Here is a 19,202-nt window from a genome sequence, read left to right as displayed (position 1 = left end):
CAGTGAGAGGCCCGCATACCGCAAAAAAAAAAAAAAAAAAAAAAAATCAACTCTAAATTTCCAGAAGTTAGTTGCCTTTTGTAACATGTTTTCATATTTTGGTTTGACATGTAAATTGCAGGTCTTTTCTTGGGAACCTTTTGTTTTCTGTGTCATGACCACCCTGCCGCAGCAGGAATGGCCCCCACCCAAAATTTGGTTTGCATGTAAAGAGTGATGACACCACAGATACACCAAAAGGGTGTGAAACGGTCTTACAAACTTAATGAGTTTTTAGGGGAGAAAGGATAGGCTTCCCAAGCTGCTCCAAAATTGGTTTGAGAGCAGGGAAAGGAGACTGGCTTGGGTTTTTTGGGCAGTTAGAGGGTGGGCCTAGGGTGAGGGTTCCCATGGGTAGGTAGAGATATGTGTGGTTTGAAACTCCTGCGTCACCAAAGGATGGAACACTTATACTTTCTTATCATCTTGCCCAGATGTGAGGCAGAAGGGGAAGGGGGAAGGGTGAGGCTTAAAAGCTATCAGCAGTCAAAGTCAAAAAGGAAGGTCTGAAGTTCTGTTACAATCTAGGTCTCTTAATGATTAACATTAGATAAACATCAGAACATTATTCCGTATAGCTGTAACCAGTATGTAGAAAGATAGATTTGATAGATTAGATAAATAAACAGAAGTAATTTTATAAAAATGACATCACTGTACAATTTACTTGTTTAGTGTTTAATTTTAATTCAATAATGTGACAGTGAATCTGAAGGAATTGTAGAACATTAATTTTTTTTTACCACAAATGATACAGTTTTTCTGGGTTAAGAAAAAAACTGAAAAACTAAGAGGTTATTGCTTTTAAACGACATCTGAATTTTTAATAGTATTGATTGTCCACTCTAAAAGATGGTGTTTTTACATTTTCTCCCTCTTTCTCTCTTCTTTTTGTTAGGCACATTGTTATTTTTATGTTGTCAGGATTTAGAACATTTACATTTTGTTTTGTAACCCTAATTTTCCACATATGTAGTCTTATATTTAAATGAAAGCTTTTACCGGTCTTTTTCTACATTTTCTCTGTACATGAGTTCTTAATTTTGATTAATTTTTTAGTTGGCTGGATTTCATCATAATTTTTTTCAAGAAAGACTCATAGTTGCTGATTGCCTTAAATTCTGGAATGCTTAAAAATGCCTGTGATGTGTTGCTCTGATGATTATATTGACTTTTATGAAGAATTTTTAAAAACACATATTTAAACTGGTTAGATGTACTTTAAAATTCTTGATACACATTTTATGCATATCTAATACTCGGATAAAGAATAACTAAGTACTGTTGCCCGGTTTACTGGCAGGCGTTGTTAAACTGTGAGGGAAAACCAGGTTCTGTGTGACAGTTTTGTTATCTGTCTGACTTACTACATGCAAAGCCGTAAAGAAAAGAATATTGTCATACCTTAGTTCCCTCTGAGGTCTTGTTGACCCAGGAAATATTTAGCTGAACTGTGGATTCCTTCGAGCATACAGTTTTAAGAAACAACATGAGTGTTGTACACCTAAAACTAATACAATGTTACATGCCAATTATATTTCAATAAAATAGGAAAAAGAAATAACATGAGAAATTTCTTGGAGGACTAGAGAAGAAGGGAGTGCAGAAGGAAAAGGACGGGAATTAACGTTCACTAAAGTTCCTTTGTATGAGATGTTTGTTTGTGATTACAGCTGTACCTGGTAGATATTACACAGACCTCATTTTTAGGTGAGGAAGGCTCTTAGTGGCTGAAAATGATTTACCCAAAGTTCATCTGTTCATTGACTCAGCAAATATTTATTGAGAGCCAGTAAGACAGTTCCTGGCTTCAAGTAGAGGAGCTGGGGAGATAGACAAGAACTTCAGCAACTGGAAGAGAGGCAGGGGTGCTGTGTTTCAGTCAGTAGGTGTATCTCTTCAAAGGTCTGAAGCCAGAGAGCGTTGGGTCAGTTCTGAGACAGTGAATAATGTGAATAACATGGCTAGGCATTGTGCTCAGGGTTTGATATGTGTTATCTCACTTAATCCTCCCAATGCTAGGAAGTAAGTTGGATTACTATTCCATTTTTTCAGAGGAAGAATCTGAGGCTTGGAGAAATAAGCTGATTTGCCAGTGATAACCGGTTAGCAGTAGGCAAAAGCATGGTTTGACTCCAAGCTTTCTGGCTTCAAAGCTGGTGTATGTAACTGTAGTGCTGGCAGAAATGAGGCTGGGGAGAGGTAATGGGGTAGGGGGCCCAGGTCATAAGTGACCTCGTATGCCTTGCTGTGGAGTTTGGACTTGATCCTGGAGTCGGTGGTGGAGTAATGCAGGAGAATGATATGATTAGGTTTATATTTGGGGAAGATGGCCCTGGCTTCCTGGGTGGGTAGGGAGTGGGGTAGGGCAGGTTCTAGAAAGAGCTGCCACATAACCAGCAAGGGATGGAATTAGGATTTGAGCTAAGGACTGTTTGAGTCCAAACCTCATGCTGTTTCCATTCTACTTTGTACGGTAGTTCCCTAAGAACTTTTCAGTTTCTAGATACAGGGGTTCAGTTGCAGGGTGGGGAAGGGGTGTGTGTGGCTCAGTTAACCTTTTCAGAGAACTCTGGTCCATGGGAGCTACTACTCCTTTACACATGGGGGATCTAAGTTTCTTGTATGCTTCACTTTTTCCTTACTTAGAATATATAGAATATCGGTGAGTTCGTTATAACTGTTTGTTTTCTTTCTCTGGCTGTTAGCTAGTTCTTTCCTGCAAGACTGGCCTTAAAATTTTTTTTTTCTTTGTCAGGCTGCTAAATTATAAAAGGAAAGTAGTGATGAAAACCAGCCCTTTTTCTTTTTTTTAAAAAAAAAATTAGTTTGCTGCCCAACAGCATGTGGGCAGCACTTAAATTCTATTTAGCATTTTACTATCCTTGCTGTGTCATATTTCTGTCCAGCTCTCTAGCTGTCCATTAATCAGTCCTGTTTTTTAATATATTTCATAGTTAGTACATATCCACTTTAGCATGCATATCATTAATTAAAGTTTACTAATTCAAGTTCAGTATTTGCTTATAGTTTTCTTTCACTTGAAATAAAATTTGCATACAATGAAATGCACAGATCTTAAGTGTACCAGTCAGTGAGTTATGACAAATGCATACAGTTGTGCAATTCAAACCCCTGTCAAGATTCAGAACATTACTATCATGCTAGAAAGTTCCCACATGCCTCTTCCCAGTAAATCTGTCCATACCCACCGTCAGAGCAACTGCTGTTTATAATTTTTTTTTTCAATAATAGAAAGAAAGAGTAGATTAAGGAGTGAGGGGTAGAGGCCCTGCACATGGTGTTTTCTGCTCCAGTGGAGGCTGGCGGCACTTGGGACGGGAAGAGAGTAGCTCCTGGGGAAAGACATTTTGAGCCGAGGGAGACAAGGCTGCATGATTGTAAGGGACCCCTTTGACGACTGTCCCTTTTTCCCCTGATTGCCTCCGGAGGGACTTCACCTGTGGACTGTGGGTGTTTTCCAGATAATTCAAAAGACCCACACATGGCAATTTCTCTTTTTCCCAGTTTTGCTCATAATATGATGCAGTTGTTTATTTGTTTGCTGTTTTTACTGTAAAAAAAATTACATACTCTAAAGGCAACTATTTGAATTTCTTTCTTTTCATCTTTACTTTTAGAATCCAGAATATCCAAACAAGGATTATATCATTAACTTTGAGATTCGGTCCCTGAGAGATAGCCGAGCACTGATTGAGAAGGTTGGAATTGAGGATGCATCTCAATTCATAGAGGATAATCCACACCCCCGACTTTGGTATTTAAAAATAAATAAATAAAACCTCTCAAATTTGCAGGCGTAAAGTCTCAGCTCTGTCGTCCCCTGCTCTCATACTAGGCTCCTGATGGGAATAGGCTTCTGTTCTTATTCTTCTTTTTAAAATTTAGAAATGTATTTTAGATTCGGAAGTATTCAACATAAGCATGATATTATATGAAACGTATAAATGTATTAAAATAATCACTGTCCACCATGTTTCACTAGAAACAATAGGTGTAATAATTGAATTCTGATTCAAGACTTGTTTATCCTTAACTCGCCATCGGCTTTTCTGTTTCTCTTTTTAATAAAGGCGCCTACTGGCTGAAGCAGCTCTTCAGAAACTGAATTTGCACACTGCAGAGCAAGCGTTTGTGCGTTGCAAAGATTACCAAGGCATTAAGTTTGTGAAGCGCCTGGGTAACCTGCAGAGTGAGTCCTTGAAGCAGGCGGAGGTGGCTGCCTACTTCGGCAGGTTCGAAGAGGCTGAAAGGACGTATCTCGATATGGACAGAAGGTAAGTGATAAAGGTGCAGGCATCCGGACTACTAACAGAATTTGTGATTTTTTTTTTTTTTCCACAAATGAGGATTGTAAAATAGACTAAATGTATCATACCATCTCTTTCAGAAAATAATTTCAGTTTCGATTACAACCTAGATAGTCTACATGACTTTCATTAATTTATGCATTGTAATTTGGGGGCAGCTTTCTTCTCTGTTTTTATGTAATATTAATGACTGGCCATGGGAGAGTTTTTTCACTTGGTAGGAAAAAAATTCATATGACTGCAGAGACTGGAGGCTTTATCATTTATTACACCACTCATTATTTGGGTTCTCTTTTTTGGTTTAGGCCATTATTTAATTTTCAGTTGTCAAGGAGCATGAAATAAAAATCAAAGGTATTTAGAGATTGAGGTTTATTCTTTATATTTCATTTTTATTTATATAAAATACTGTATGAACTTCATTTCAGCTGTGAACATTATATCTAATTTTTATTATTTGTACTTTCAGGAGGTTGCTAATACAACTCAAGCCCTGAAAAGAAATATAAAACCAAACATGTAAACATGAAATAAGTCTGATTATGTCTTAAGAAATTGATGAAATGAAGTGATTATTATTTAAGTCATTATTTTGCCAAGTAAATTGAAAGTCTAGGAAAATAAGAGGCAGGAAATTGTTTCCTCTTTCCTTCTGCAGGTTCTCTCCATTGCCTCTTACCTGGTGAGGCTAAATTTCTAAAATGTTTGGAGTTACCTTCTCTGTCTCTTCATTGTTGTGTATTCTCAGTACCCTAGAATTGAACCTAGCACATAGTAGGCGCTTGATAGATACTTGTTGAATGAATGAATGAATGAATGTCATTTTTTGTAGAGATCTGGCTATTGGCCTCCGGCTGAAGTTGGGAGATTGGTTTCGAGTACTCCAACTCCTGAAAACTGGATCTGGTGATGCGGATGACAGTCTCCTTGAACAAGCCCACAATGCCATCGGAGACTACTTTGCTGATCGGCAAAAGTGGTAGGTAACCTATCGGGACCCCCTCATCCGTTCATTCGGCACTTAAAATTGTAGCTGCCTGAGTACTTCCCTATGAAATAATGCTAGGGAAATGAAGACCATCCTTCCAGATCCCAAAATTCACATAGCTCTGGATTCACATTGAGGAGCAAGAGATCCTTCGAGCTGTCAGGTAAGCACTGTAAGACTTTGGAGTTTCAAAACCCAGAAGACTTATACTGTAGGTCCAGGTAGCTTTCTACTGTTTGAGGCCACAGTTTATGTTTTCTTTTGTTATTATAGATTATTTTCAGAAATCATTGACTTTTATTCTTGTTATTTTGATCAGTATGCTTATTTATTTATGTCAGTGTTTGGAAATACAACTGTATATCAGATTAAAACATATTTCTTAAGAACATTCAAAGAATGTTGTAACTAAAATATGCTATGCAGTCTTTAGTTTTGTTTTTTGTTCAATTTATATGCTTCAAAGACATTCTGTAACTAAAGATGATTAGAATAATACTAGTGCTGGCATTCTAATGAAAGAACATTTTTAGTAAATGTGCTTATTTATGAGGAGATTCACATTAGTTTTAAAAGGTTTTTTTTTTTTCTTTCCATAGGTTGAATGCTGTACAATATTATGTACAAGGCCGGAACCAGGAACGCTTAGCTGAGTGTTATTATATGTTAGAGGATTATGAGGGATTGGAGAATCTTGCCAATTCACTTCCAGAAAACCACAAGTTGCTTCCAGTAGGTATTATAAATTTCAGTTTTTGGAGTTGTTAGGTTACTTTATAAGGTTTTTATGTCGTAGTCTGGAAATATCCTCTGCAATAGAGAAAGTTAAAAATTAACTAAAACTTTACAGTTTCTTAGGCATGGAATGATGCTTTAGTTATTAAAACAATTTACCAGTATTACAGAATGCTTGAAACTGGAGAGGAAGAAATCAGTCATCTTCCTACTATTTTAACATGATCACAGTCTTGTGTAGGCTTGTCAGTTTTGTAAACTTGCTTTAAAAAATTAGCTGAACACATGAAATATTTACAGATGAAATGACATGTTGTCAGAGATTCGCTTCAAAATGATTTGAGGTGGGTCTGGGGAGTAGTGTGTGCGTATGTATGTTTGAAATTTGCTATAAGAAAAGTTTAAGATAGCTTAAACTTTTATTAGGTTCACAATAAACTTTTATTAGTTTATATTAGCAATAAAAGTCAAGATAGCTTGACTTTTATTTGGTTATATTAACAATAAAGGATTTAATGTTGAAAAAAAGAGAAACTAAAAGCAGAGTTCTCTATAACTTTGTTCTAAATTTTCTTTTTAAGGCTCTTTAAATTAGTTGTTGAATAATGTAAGTGAGCTTGTTTTTTATTTGTTTTATCAGAAAGGTAAATCACTGAGTTGTACAAGACCTGGAGAGGTAGTCGCTCTCAACTGCAGGGTCTGGACGTATGTCAGTTGTGGGTTCTGCTACAAAATTTTGTCGGTTACTTAATAGATGAGTATAGAATTCTGTTAATTCAGTTCTTTTCTCTATTGTGAATTAGAGCAATTATCCCTGTAATAATGGCATTTTTACACACCCCTATTCTCAATCTTATATGTTTACTTGAGTAGGAAAACTGAAATTACTTACAACCCTGGGATTAAGGACTGTGTATCTGACATTATACTGTCACCTGTTAGGTGTGTCTGATGATGCAGAAAAAAATGTTGCTGTACGGTATCCAGAACAGTAATATTACTGATTAAGTACTAAGTAATTATAGCTATAATAATTAAATATTTAAAATAATTAAATATTTTCAGTAGTACTGCAAATTTTAAATCAAGTTTTGGAGGACTTTTTAGTAATATGGGAAAATGTACAGAATATTTAAGTGAGGAACACAGGATATAAAACTATATATAATATGATTACGATATATTCACAAACACACATATACATATATATTCATAGGACATAGATATTAGGAAATTACACCAGAATATAGAGAGAGGTTTCTTATGGGAATAAGATTATGTGTACCTTTATTTTTTCATATTTTCTAATTTTTTTTTACCATAAGAATGTATTACTTTATAATCAGGAAAATGTAAGCATTACTTTGAAAAAGATAGTTGGGTACAAAATTGTACTTTTATGATATATCCCAAAATATTTTAGGAGTAGGGATGGGGAGAGAAAACTCTGACCAATTAGATATTAAGAAAGAAAAAAAGGTGATATTTTGAAGATGGCAAGTGCAGCCCAAGGGCTATGATCGGTGGTTGTGGTGGCTCTCCTCCTGTGTTTTTGGTCCAGCTTCCTGAACTGATGAATGGCCAACTTGTCTGGGGCATTGCTTTATAGAGGTATTTGAGAGCCCTGCGAATGTCAGGTTTCCCTTAAGCCTCTAATTAATGATTGACATTGAGTATAACATCAATTGCCTTAAAGGGTTTTTTTTTTACTTACTAGCATGGGGTTTGTTTTGGAGCTTGGTATTTCTGTAAACTAGCTACTGCACTGAGAGAGGGTAAGAGTGCAGTATCTTCAGAACCTGGTTGAAAATAAGATCCGTGCTCACTGAGCCAGTGAAGCACAGATTTTATAGGAGGTGATGTTTTAGCATCTCTTCTGGTTTGCAGCCCCTGCCCCTACGTCCATTTAAAAGAAAAATTACTGTAGCCACCAGAAAATTTAATATTCTTATGTCCCTATGGAGTTTTATAAGTTAAAATATAAGTGATTTCCTTGTTCTATGAGATCGATAGTGTTATTTTGTCCACAGGAAATAGCACAAATGTTTGTGAGAGCTGGAATGTGTGAACAAGCAGTGACTGCGTTTCTGAAATGTAATCAACCAAAGGCAGCAGTGGATACCTGTGTACATCTCAACCGAGTAAGGAACTGAAAATTAAAGTCACCATAGTGATGCTTTAAAGACTGTTGCCAGTAAGGGTTGGAGAGCTTGAGATGGATTTTGTGAAAGGAGCCAGATAGTCTCTTACTTAGTTGAGGACTGAGAAAATGTTGGAATTTACATTTACCTCTTGAAATGCTACCATTAAGGGTGACCCACTCATAACTAACTCAGTATGGGAACCTGAACAAACCCTGTGCTTTTAGTCTGGCCAGTTTTTGTCTGGAAGTAATTTCATAATTTTCTGCATTTTATTAGGGTTGGGTTTTGTTTCCAAAGAAGGACCAGTTAATGGTCATTGCAAGAGGAAGGAATTGAGTTACTTTATCAGTATTTATTTTGGCAAATCTATTTTCCTTTCCCCTTATAGAAAACACATATTTGATATTTTTAAGAGCTGGAATTTAACTAAAATTAAAATGCAGAATTGTTGAAATTGTTGACTATCAATGTATTCTTTTAAGTATTTTCTTGAAGTATTTTATAAAGCTCCATTTGCTTTATAAAAATAACTTTTAAATGTTTAATCTGATAGGACATTTTCTTAACTGAAATTGTGTATTTTTTTTACTATAAACAAATGTATCTTTTTCTTGCTCATAGTTTGTGAAAAATTAGAATTATAAGATTAATGTGATTATAAACTTTGATGCTTTCTTTTTTAGATGTACTTCTTAAGCAAATCAGTCTTAGATCATTTGATTATTTTGACATGTTTGACTCCTAAAATTTATAATTGCTCTGATTTGAAGTGATTTTTAAAAACATATACCAGTTTTTTATTTTGATATAGTGTTAGTTATTAGTATAAACTTAAAGCTTTATTGTATGTATTTTAAGACATATCTGACTATAAATGCTTGGGTAATTGTATGCTATATATATTTTTTCCCCAGTGGAACAAAGCTGTTGAATTGGCTAAAAGTCATAATATGAAAGAAATTGGTTCCCTGTTAGCGAGGTATGCATCTCATTTATTGGAAAAGAATAAAATTCTTGACGCCATAGAACTCTATCGGAAAGCCAGTTACTTTTATGATGCTGCTAAGCTGATGTTTAAGGTAATGTAATAATCTTGGTGAGTATTTGGCTTGTCCTAGTTACCAATGTTTTCTTATAACTCAAGGACACATTTTCCATTTTTTAGAAACAAATATTTGTTATAGCAAAATCCCTCTCATTTATTACTACTATAACTATGTGTTATCTTAGTATTATTACATTTTAGTAAAACGGCTGTTTATTACTTTTAGCACCTTATTGATGCTTAAGCAGTTTTATATTTACTTAATACCGAAGTTAACAGAGAATTATAGAATTTTCAGGGACCATAAAGTACAGATTCCCTTAACTGGAATTTAAATCCTGATGATAACAAAACTTTAAGTCCTTTTAAATGTGCAAGTTTTAAAGACATTACACTGTTTTTTTTATTTAAGAAAGATTTTATTATATATCACTTTTTTTTTTATTTTATTATATATCACTTTTTTTTTTTATTCAGCAGGTTCTTATTAGTTATCTGTTTTATACATATTAGTGTGTATATGTCAATCCCAATCTCGACGTTACACTTTTCATAGTATGCATTTGGAGGGAACATGGCTAGTAACAGTATTAATGTATGCAAATTTTACATTCTAGTCTATACTTTTCCCATTCGATTTAATGACAAAGGAAAAATTTCCCTCCGAATCATTTAAAAAAATTTAAATTTCTGAAGGATGTACCATGTTAAAGCCATCTTATCTCTGGGTACTTGGAACATTATTTTAAAAATCTCTTTGTTATATAAAATACTAGCCATTCTATGAAAGCTTTCTTCATTTTGATTTAATTATTTATCAGCATCTGTTATTTTCTAAAATTGTTTTGAGTTCTAACTCTAATGGCTAAATACTAAGGAAAGAACTAAGTACTTATCAGGACTATGGAAAAGAAAATGGGTGGTATTTATATTCCACCCTACTGACTTTCCTCCTTTTTTTAGAGAATCATATTTCAGAAATGATAATATTTGTACAAGTATAGATTAAGAAATATTTTCCCCCAATTCTTTAAATGTTTAAAGATTGCAGATGAAGAGGCAAAGAAAAGAACTAAACCTTTACGTGTTAAGAAGCTCTATGTACTATCAGCTTTACTTATAGAGCAGTACCATGAACAAATGAAAAATGCCCAACGAGGAAAAGTTAAAGGAAAGAGCTCAGAGGTAAGGTAGAACATTAAGTAACATTAAGTCATCTGAAGTGTTTAAGGAAAAAAGAACTATCAAACTTCTCTTTATGGACAGGCCATTTAATCTACTTGTTTGCATTTATTTTCTTAAATGAGATGAGGAAAAGGAATGACTGATTTGGAATTACTGCTCACATTTAGACATTTCAACTTGGAAATATTGAAAATTATATATTTTTACTAATCTGTAATCTTTGCTTAAATTCCTTACTTGGTAAATCCTTTCTAATCAGTGAGTTTTAAAAACTTTCCTAGAATATATACATTATTTTAATGCGCAGATGAGCCTTATGTTAACTTAAAGTTTAATCAATTCTATTTAAAAATTTGATGTTACTATGGGGAGGAGAGTCCTTTCACAATGTATCCGTATACAAATCACCATGATGTACACTTTAAATATCTTACAATTTGATTTGTCGATTATACCTCAATAAAACTGAAGAAAAAATTTGATCATATCAATTTAACAAAATGTGAATTATAATGGAGACATTAAGTCTGTAGTGACGGTTTTATAATGATAAAATCTGCTAATTGAGCTATTTTAATGTATTGATATACCAGTTTCAGAAATCATCTCTATTGGAAGGACCATTGTTAGGGTTGTGCTGACAGAAAATGTGGGTCTGCTTTACTTGTAGGTCACTTCTGCTTTGGCTGGTTTGCTGGAAGAAGAAGTTCTGTCTACAACTAGTCGTTTCACAGATAATGCTTGGAGAGGGGCTGAGGCTTACCACTTCTTCATACTGGCGCAGAGGCAGCTCTACGAGGGCTGTGTTGACAGTGCATTGAAGACAGGTGGGCATATTACCTAATGTATATGACATGTCTAAAAAATCATAAATTGTAAATGAAGGCCTAGCTCCTTCAAGTTGCCCTTATATTAATTTCAATAACACTTTTTTGCCTGTGGATTTATTTGCATATATTTGAGATTTGCTGTTTATGATCTGTTTTTCACATTCCCTTTTTGAAGTTCTTTTTATTTTTTAATACATGGAAAGCAATATATACGGTTCACAGAAAAACCACAAGTTTGAGATAAGCAAAAAGAACATTTATAGCATTCACTATCACTTAAACACACAATAGCCCAGTTCATATCCTTTTGTGTATGTGTGTGTGTGTGTGTGTGTGTATGTGTATATTATATATATATAATATAAACTATAAACATTTACATATTTAATATCTGCAATATATATTACATTATGTATAATAATTATATAAAATATATATTTAAATAAAAATAAGTATATATATTTAGAAATAATTTGTTTTTTTACAATATTGAGAGTATAACAAACCATACTTTTGTGTACTTTTAAAAAAACATAATGATACGTTGTAAAATATTTCCATATTAGTAGATAGATTTCTATAGCAGTTAATTGTATGTTAAATGTTTTTTATAAAAATGATACATAACAATTTCAACCAAAACAGAAAAAAATACAAAAAAAGTAAAATAATCTTATAATTCAGAGATAATCATTGCTAACATTTGGGTGAACCTCCTTTTAGACATTTTCTCCAAGCCTATAAAATTGTATACAGTTTTATTTAAAATAATATCACACAATGTATGCTGCTCCTGAGTTTGATTTTTACCCTCAACAGTATATATTGCAGTTATCTTTCCACGGTGATAAATGTAGATCTATGTTGTCATTTTTAATACCTATATAATGTGCCATTGTATTTATGTACTATAATTTACAGAAGATTATTTACATGTAGTATCAGGATCTTCATTTCTGGATTAACAATATCTTCAAGTTTAGATAGGTTAACTCCAAAAGAGCATAGTTATGAGAATTATGTTATAAACCAAAGCATATGAATGACTAAATCGTTACAGCGCTTTCAGATGGGCCATGACAGCACTGCCGGCACTGTCACCCCCCACCCTGGGTCACATTGGTTGGGCCACTGTGAAATAGCCATCACCAGCACACATCGTACCCCAATACATCATCAATCTATAGTACAATGGCATCATCTTTAAAAGAAACCTTTTTAGAGAAATTCTTTTATTTGAATGTTTCTGGAATTCTATAGTGATGACTTTTCTTTTTCTTTATTCATTATTTTTGTAAGAGCTCTTTAGAAATTATATATAGTAACCCTCTGTCATATCTGTTGATTTTCCCTGGCATTTATAAGTTACAATTACTTAACCTCTCTAAGCTTCAGTTTCTTTTTGTGAAAAGTGGGGATAATAGGATCTTCTTCCTAGGTTTGTTTTGAGGATTAAGTGAGCAAGTTATGAAAAGAAAATTTACTTATTATAGTGCCTGGATATTGTGAGCCCTCGGGAAGTGGTAGTCATGATGATGATATTGACAGTGGCTTTTTACAAAGTCCTATCAATTAGTCTTGATAGGGGTCATGCTCAGGAAGTCCCTCACTTCAAGGTTATTAAATATTGTATTTTATTTTAACTTCTTATTTATTCCAAAACCATTTATTAAAAACGTATTCATCCCTCACGGATTTGAAATTCTACCTTTATGAAACTAAGTTCACACATTTTGTTAATCTCTTCCTAGGCTGTTATTTTCTAGACATGGATCTCTGTGTCTGTACTTTCTCTTATTTACCTTACTTTTACATTTTAATATCTGGAATTTCTGTCATCCTTCATTCCTCTTCTTTTATGAAAAACATTTTGGGTATTCGCTTGCATTTGTTCGTTCAGATTAACTTTAGAATCTTTTTGAAGGTGGGAAGAGTTTCAGTGAAGTCCTAGTGGATTTTGAATTAGAATTGCATTAATTTAATGTATTAATATTGGGATCATTGATATGTTTATAATATTGAGTTTTCTCATCCAGAAACATCAATTTTTAAAAACCTTTTGTATATCTGTGTTTCTCTCTAAAGTTCTGTAGTTTTCTTGTATGTTCTGTACATTTCTTTTGTAGCCGATTCCTGTTTTTGTCATTGTTAGCACTGGGAAATGTACCTTTTTTTCTAATTGATTATCAGCTATACATAGGAATCATTTTTATTTTTGTATGTTTATAACTTACCTTCATTGAATTTTAACTGATGAATATGTGATATAAGTTATACACTGTTTAAAATAGTTGTATTTTATATAATTTATGCACAGTATCCAGACTTACTATATTACAAGATCAGTTGGACTTTTAACGTGAGACTCTTTACCTACTGGGTGAAGATATCCATATGCTTTAATATTGTTGTCGTTCAGTGATAAAATGATCTGAAACAATGTATACTCTGTAAATTATTGCCTGTGAACCTGTGAAATTAGAGGGTATGCTTTATTGTAACTCAATGAATTTCCTTTTTGTAAATTTCTTCCCTGAACTTTGTTGTAAAAACTTGACCCCAACACCAGTTTATAGGAATCTAGTTGTAAAATACATGATTATGTTGTTTTAAATTGTTTTGTGAAATTTCCAATATCATACTATAACAAGATATTTTTAAGATTGCAAGGTCTAGAGAATAAAAAGATACAATTTGGTTACCAATCTGATATTAATTGTGCAGTGCATTTTTAAGAAAGAGATGATATCTCCAGCATAGAAAAATTGAAAATAAGGTATGGTAGCTGTCAAAATAAATTGTCTGAACTGACAACTTACAGTCTCATTTTCACTTCTTTTTTTCTCAAAGTTCTGTTGTTTCAGTAAGACAAACAAAAGCAATAATCTGTTCAAAGAAACACAAAGAGAAATCATATGATTTCATACTTTGCTTTTTTGACAAAAAGAAACATGATATCTTGAGAATCCACAGAAATTCTAACATATTTATATGCAACAAAAGATGGGTGTTTTGACACCAATTATTTTTGGTCTGTGTATATATTTCTAAGTGGCACAGCCATGTGCATCATTTGATGATGGTTATTTTTATAGGCCCTGAGCTGTTAGCTGGAGTTACAGAATGTGGAGATCATGGAGCCTCCTTCCTCCTACTTGTTCCCTGGGCACCTACCATTGTTTTCTTTAAGTTTGCTAAAGTTCATGTAGGTTAAACTGAAACAGCTTAACATAGATTTTTTCCCATGCATGTTCAAGATATCATGATTGCTTTAAAAAATCCAAATTGTCTTCTCTTTCCTAGCTCTTCACCTGAGAGACTATGAAGACATTATCCCTGCCGTTGAGATCTACTCTCTGTTAGCACTCTGTGCATGTGCCAGTAGGGCTTTTGGCACTTGTTCAAAAGCTTTTATTAAACTTGAATCTTTAGAGACCCTCAGTTCGGAACAGAAACAGCAATATGAAAATCTTGCTCTAGAAATCTTCACCAAACATACTCCAAAAGATAACAGAAAATCTGAATTGGACAGCCTTCTTGAAGGGTAGGCTAAATGTAACTAGAAGATGTCATTCTATAACACCTTACTAGAAGCTTGGATTTTTATATCTAAACAGTGTAATATAATAATTAAAGCACTAAATTTTGAAGTAATCTACCTTAACATTATACCCTATTTAATTTAGTCTTACAAGTGTATTAATACTTGACTTTCTCATTGTAAGAAAAGTTTTTTATTTGAAACTTATCTTGAAATGCTTTTCATTCTTCAGTTTTTGTAGTGTAATGAAGTTTTAAGGAATTAGAAGTTTCAAAGTATAATGGTCCCCTCTTATTTTACAGAGGGGAAGGGAAGCTGCCGACATGTGTTGCCACAGGAAACCCGGTCACTGAATATCAATTCTGGACATGCAGCGTGTGCAAGCACTGTGTCCTGGCTCAGGAAATAAGTAACTATAGCTTCTGTCCCTTATGCCATAGTGCAGTGGGATGAAGCAATGGCGAACTGCATATGATAGGAGTGTTTATATAACAATGTTGACTTTATGTAAATAAGCATCATTATTTCAGTTGTATTTTTATAAAAATTTTCTATATATATATATAAAATACATAATATATACATATATAAAATTTTGTGTAAAAATACAACCATGAAATAATGATGCTGATTGTCATATAAATGTATGGCAATGGACCATATTATCTGCCTGTCTTATTTATCTATCTATCTATCTTGCGGTTGGTTATATGATACTATGGAAATATTCCAAATAAGAAAATTTTTTCTCACAGCATCACTGTTACTAGCAGGGAGGGATGGGGGAAACATGGGAATGGGGCAAAGTTGAATTTAGGGAACTGACATAACCTGTATTAGACGGAGGTTAAACAGTTGTAATACCAAAAGGAGCAGTCTCTGTGTTTAATTAAATAAGCATTGAAAGTCTTCTCTATTTTATTTTCAGAAGTGAAGAGAAGGCATTTTAAGACATAGTTTTTTACAATTTGAATTGTTTCTAATAGCTTAATTTTTACATAGCTTTTCCTTTTTTATCTACCCTTTTAGTTTCATCTAAGAGATGACATTTGGCCCTTTACTTTTCATATTATTGTGCCAGACACTTAGCTGTATTTATAATGATATACATTTGTACAAAAACATCTAGTTTGTAGCTGTAGTTTTACTTGAAACATTGTCACCAAGCTGGATCCTTTCTTTAAACAACTCTTGGGTTGTGGGGAGTGATTCTCAATATGCATCTGTTTTGACTTACTGTCATTAATTTAAAAAAGAAAAATTGTAATCAGTAATGGGTAATTTCTTACCTGTTTTATATAGCTAATAATATTTTCCACTTCTCACGATCTTACTTCCTCTCATTTTATGGTTTCAGGCCAGACTTAAGCACTATTCTGTCAAGATGATTTGCTGAAGTTTGGCCGATATTTAGGAGAGGCAACAAAGAGAAATATGCGAGGTTGTTATTGCACCTTCAATACTTAGGTTAGTTAACTCTCTCAGTGTGATATGTTTCTGGTCCTTTAGAGCCAAGTTAAGCCTGATGCAGATGGAGAATAGTGAGCTATGAGGAGAGGTTTAGAGCTTAAATGAGCTCATAATAGATAGCAGGCTGCTGTGCCTAAATAAAATGAGAAGACCAGAAATCTTCAAAGTCTCTGACTGTGTTCACGTGCCTTGTGGGAAGTTATCTTGATATAATGGTAGCCTCCAAATACTCTACCAAGCAAGCTATTCCAGAGGTCACGGAACAGAAAGGGTTACAAGCTCAAATCACGTGGTTTATTGAATCAACTTGAAATGTACAGTGAAGAACAAGGAGAAAGTGATGGGATAGATTAACACTATTAGTATAGGATGCCAGTCAGGTAGAGAGAGTACAGTTCCTGATTCCTGAGTTATATACTGTTCTTATGTCCTGACTCTTACTCTGCCTCATCACCTTTCCCCGATAGTGTGGCTAGGAAGAGGACCAGAGCTGAGATTTGAGCCAGGGGACCCGATCGAGTGGTGTGTGCCCGAGGCCAGTGAGGCACATTTGCTCAATAGAAAAGGCAGTTTTACCTGGTCGTAGCTGTAGGTGCCAGTGAGCCTGCTGAGCAGTCGTGGATTCAGTTGCATTTCCTGGGCAGAGGACAGACCAGAATAAGTATCATCAGTGGGTAATTGAATTAAGACCTCCCGCATATTGAGCACTTGATAAGTCTTATGCATACCTAGTGTGCCGTGAATATTTAGTGCCTTGGTTGCCTTTTGTATTTTTAGTGCCTTGTCAATATTAGGTATAGTCACACATACATGCTCTATTTACTTTGTCTAACTTGTCTCCTAAGTTTCTAACTTATCTAAGTTTAAGACAGTGAATTTCATCTATCTCATTTGTTTTTGTCTGTAACAGAATGCAGTATTCCCCCAAATCAGAAAACAACATCCTAACTAAGATATCAGCCCTAGGGAATATATCTCCTGTTGAACTTAATTACATTCTTCCCACAAGGCTTTCTCTTTTCAGGAATGAAACTATTCTCTGCTTCATCAATGAGAGAGAAGTTTTCAGGGATGTAGGTTTAAGAATCCCTGCAGGACTGCATGTTCAGAGTTGTGATTCTTGGTCCATGGTCTAATGCCTGAATTTCTCTTCTTTCCTTTTCTCATCCCAGAAATCAGCTGAGAACTCAAAGTTAGACTGTCATTCTCTAGCCCTTACTGGTACTTGTTGATTACACTCCCATTTGCTTCAATTCCAAAATCAGCTGTTGACTCCTCAGACTTTTCCTAACATGTCTTATGGGAACTCTCTTTTGGAGCCTTCTCATTTGCCACTAATTCCTTGCGACCTGAGCGCTAGAATTTTTCCTCCAACTAATTATTTCAGATAGATCCCGAGTTGTTGTCACTACTTCTTGTTCAGTTTAATCAAGAAACCAAAATCTCTAAAAACAACCTCTCATACCTTGTAGACCTAGATTATCACATATGTATATGTGTGTATGTATGTATATATACTTATACACATACATACACCCACATGCATATACACATATATATATGTGTGTATATATATAGGTGTGTGTGTGTGTGTACACACACAGATATATCTTTCCAACTACTGTAAAAGCTTATGACTATTTGGGATTTATATCTGTGAATGTTTTAGGGATCTGCCATAATGTCTTGGGGACAGACCTTTGTCCTGCTTGAAAATTGGTTTTATTCAACATGAAGGAAATTTCAGGATAACAACACCAACAAATTCTCCCCTGATTAAAGGGGCAGTGAGAAGCAAAATTGTCTATATATAACAAATACTTGGAGAGAATTTGGATAGACAGAATGAGGCAGTATATTGAAGACATTATAATAAAGGTTGTTCTCTTCTTGTAATAAACATGAGCTGACTCCCTTTAAGTAATGCTTTTCTTTATCATAAAATTTGGCCTGAATTATGTTAAATTTCAGAGTAGCATGGTAGGCCGAACTATTGACATGATCGAACTGATTGATAAAGCTATACAAATAAGCAGTGTGCTAACAAGCAGCATAGCATTGTTGACCTGCTGTCATGCACAAATGCTAATTTTATTTTATATATGTATTATATATATATTACATACATGTTTTTGCTAACATACACTTTGAAATTATCTTTTTGTATTCTAAGAGCTGAGATCTTAGATTTTATGTGGCATTAGTGAAAAAACATAAAAATAATAAATGTTGAGGTAAAAATTGTATTTATCCTGTTTTCTTTATCTATAACTCATGCTAACATGGTATTCGTCTTGTTTTGATTTAAATATTTTGATGGGGCTTGGGTCGAAGGGTATTGGGCTCCAGAGTGGATAAGGGGAGATAGGGACAGGAGGTACAGTAATTGTACAATATCACTTTTGCTACCTACAGGAAAACAACAACAACTTATTAAAGATACTAGGCAAATGTCTGATGTCTGGAGGTTGCAGTTAATTACTCCTTAGAGATCATACAGAGTTCACATTTAGAAATGGGGGAAACATTGTTCCCAGATTTTTAATGGAAAATCAGGAGTACCTAATTTGATGATGTTATAGCTCCAAAATATTGCTACGGAGTTTCTAAAATGAAAAGAGCAATATTATGTTGCCCCCTAGTGCCTATTCTTATCATTTTCTCAGTTCATTTTTTAAAAGAAATTAACACTTTTTAGAAAATAAATAAATTTATTTATTTATTTATCTATTTATTGGCTGCATTGGGCCTTCGTTGCTGCGTGCAGGCTTTCTCTAGTTGTGGCGAGCGGGGGCTACTCTTCGTTGCAGTGCACGGGCTTCTCATTGCGGTGGCTTCTCTTGTTGTGGAGCACGGGCTCTAGGCGTGCGGGCTTCAGTAGTTGTGGTACGTGG

General features: G+C 34.2%; 1 protein-coding gene across 3 annotated transcripts in view; it reads left to right on the top strand.

Annotated features, from left to right (window-relative positions):
- Positions 1 to 18,504, top strand: part of WDR35 (WD repeat domain 35) — a 61,620-nt gene extending 43,116 nt beyond the window's left edge. For 2 of the 3 annotated variants that reach the window (XM_007107178.4, XM_007107182.4), the window contains 10 exons: positions 3,681 to 3,817; positions 4,134 to 4,337; positions 5,203 to 5,349; positions 5,958 to 6,090; positions 8,124 to 8,234; positions 9,152 to 9,316; positions 10,327 to 10,467; positions 11,138 to 11,294; positions 14,601 to 14,841; positions 15,141 to 18,504. In XM_007107178.4, the coding sequence (XP_007107240.2) occupies positions 3,681 to 3,817; positions 4,134 to 4,337; positions 5,203 to 5,349; positions 5,958 to 6,090; positions 8,124 to 8,234; positions 9,152 to 9,316; positions 10,327 to 10,467; positions 11,138 to 11,294; positions 14,601 to 14,841; positions 15,141 to 15,291 (1,587 nt within the window). In that variant the 3' untranslated portion in view covers positions 15,292 to 18,504. Of the gene's footprint in view, positions 1 to 3,680; positions 3,818 to 4,133; positions 4,338 to 5,202; positions 5,350 to 5,957; positions 6,091 to 8,123; positions 8,235 to 9,151; positions 9,317 to 10,326; positions 10,468 to 11,137; positions 11,295 to 12,357; positions 13,133 to 14,600; positions 14,842 to 15,140 lie in introns of those variants that run through there. The other variant, XM_007107181.4, reaches the window with a different exon arrangement.
- Positions 18,505 to 19,202: the final 698 nt, after the last annotated feature.

The sequence above is a fragment of the Physeter macrocephalus genome, chromosome 12 (genome assembly GCF_002837175.3).
Source record: "Physeter macrocephalus isolate SW-GA chromosome 12, ASM283717v5, whole genome shotgun sequence".
Lineage (NCBI taxonomy): Eukaryota > Metazoa > Chordata > Mammalia > Artiodactyla > Physeteridae > Physeter > Physeter macrocephalus.
This window is presented reverse-complemented; position numbering and strand designations above follow the sequence as displayed.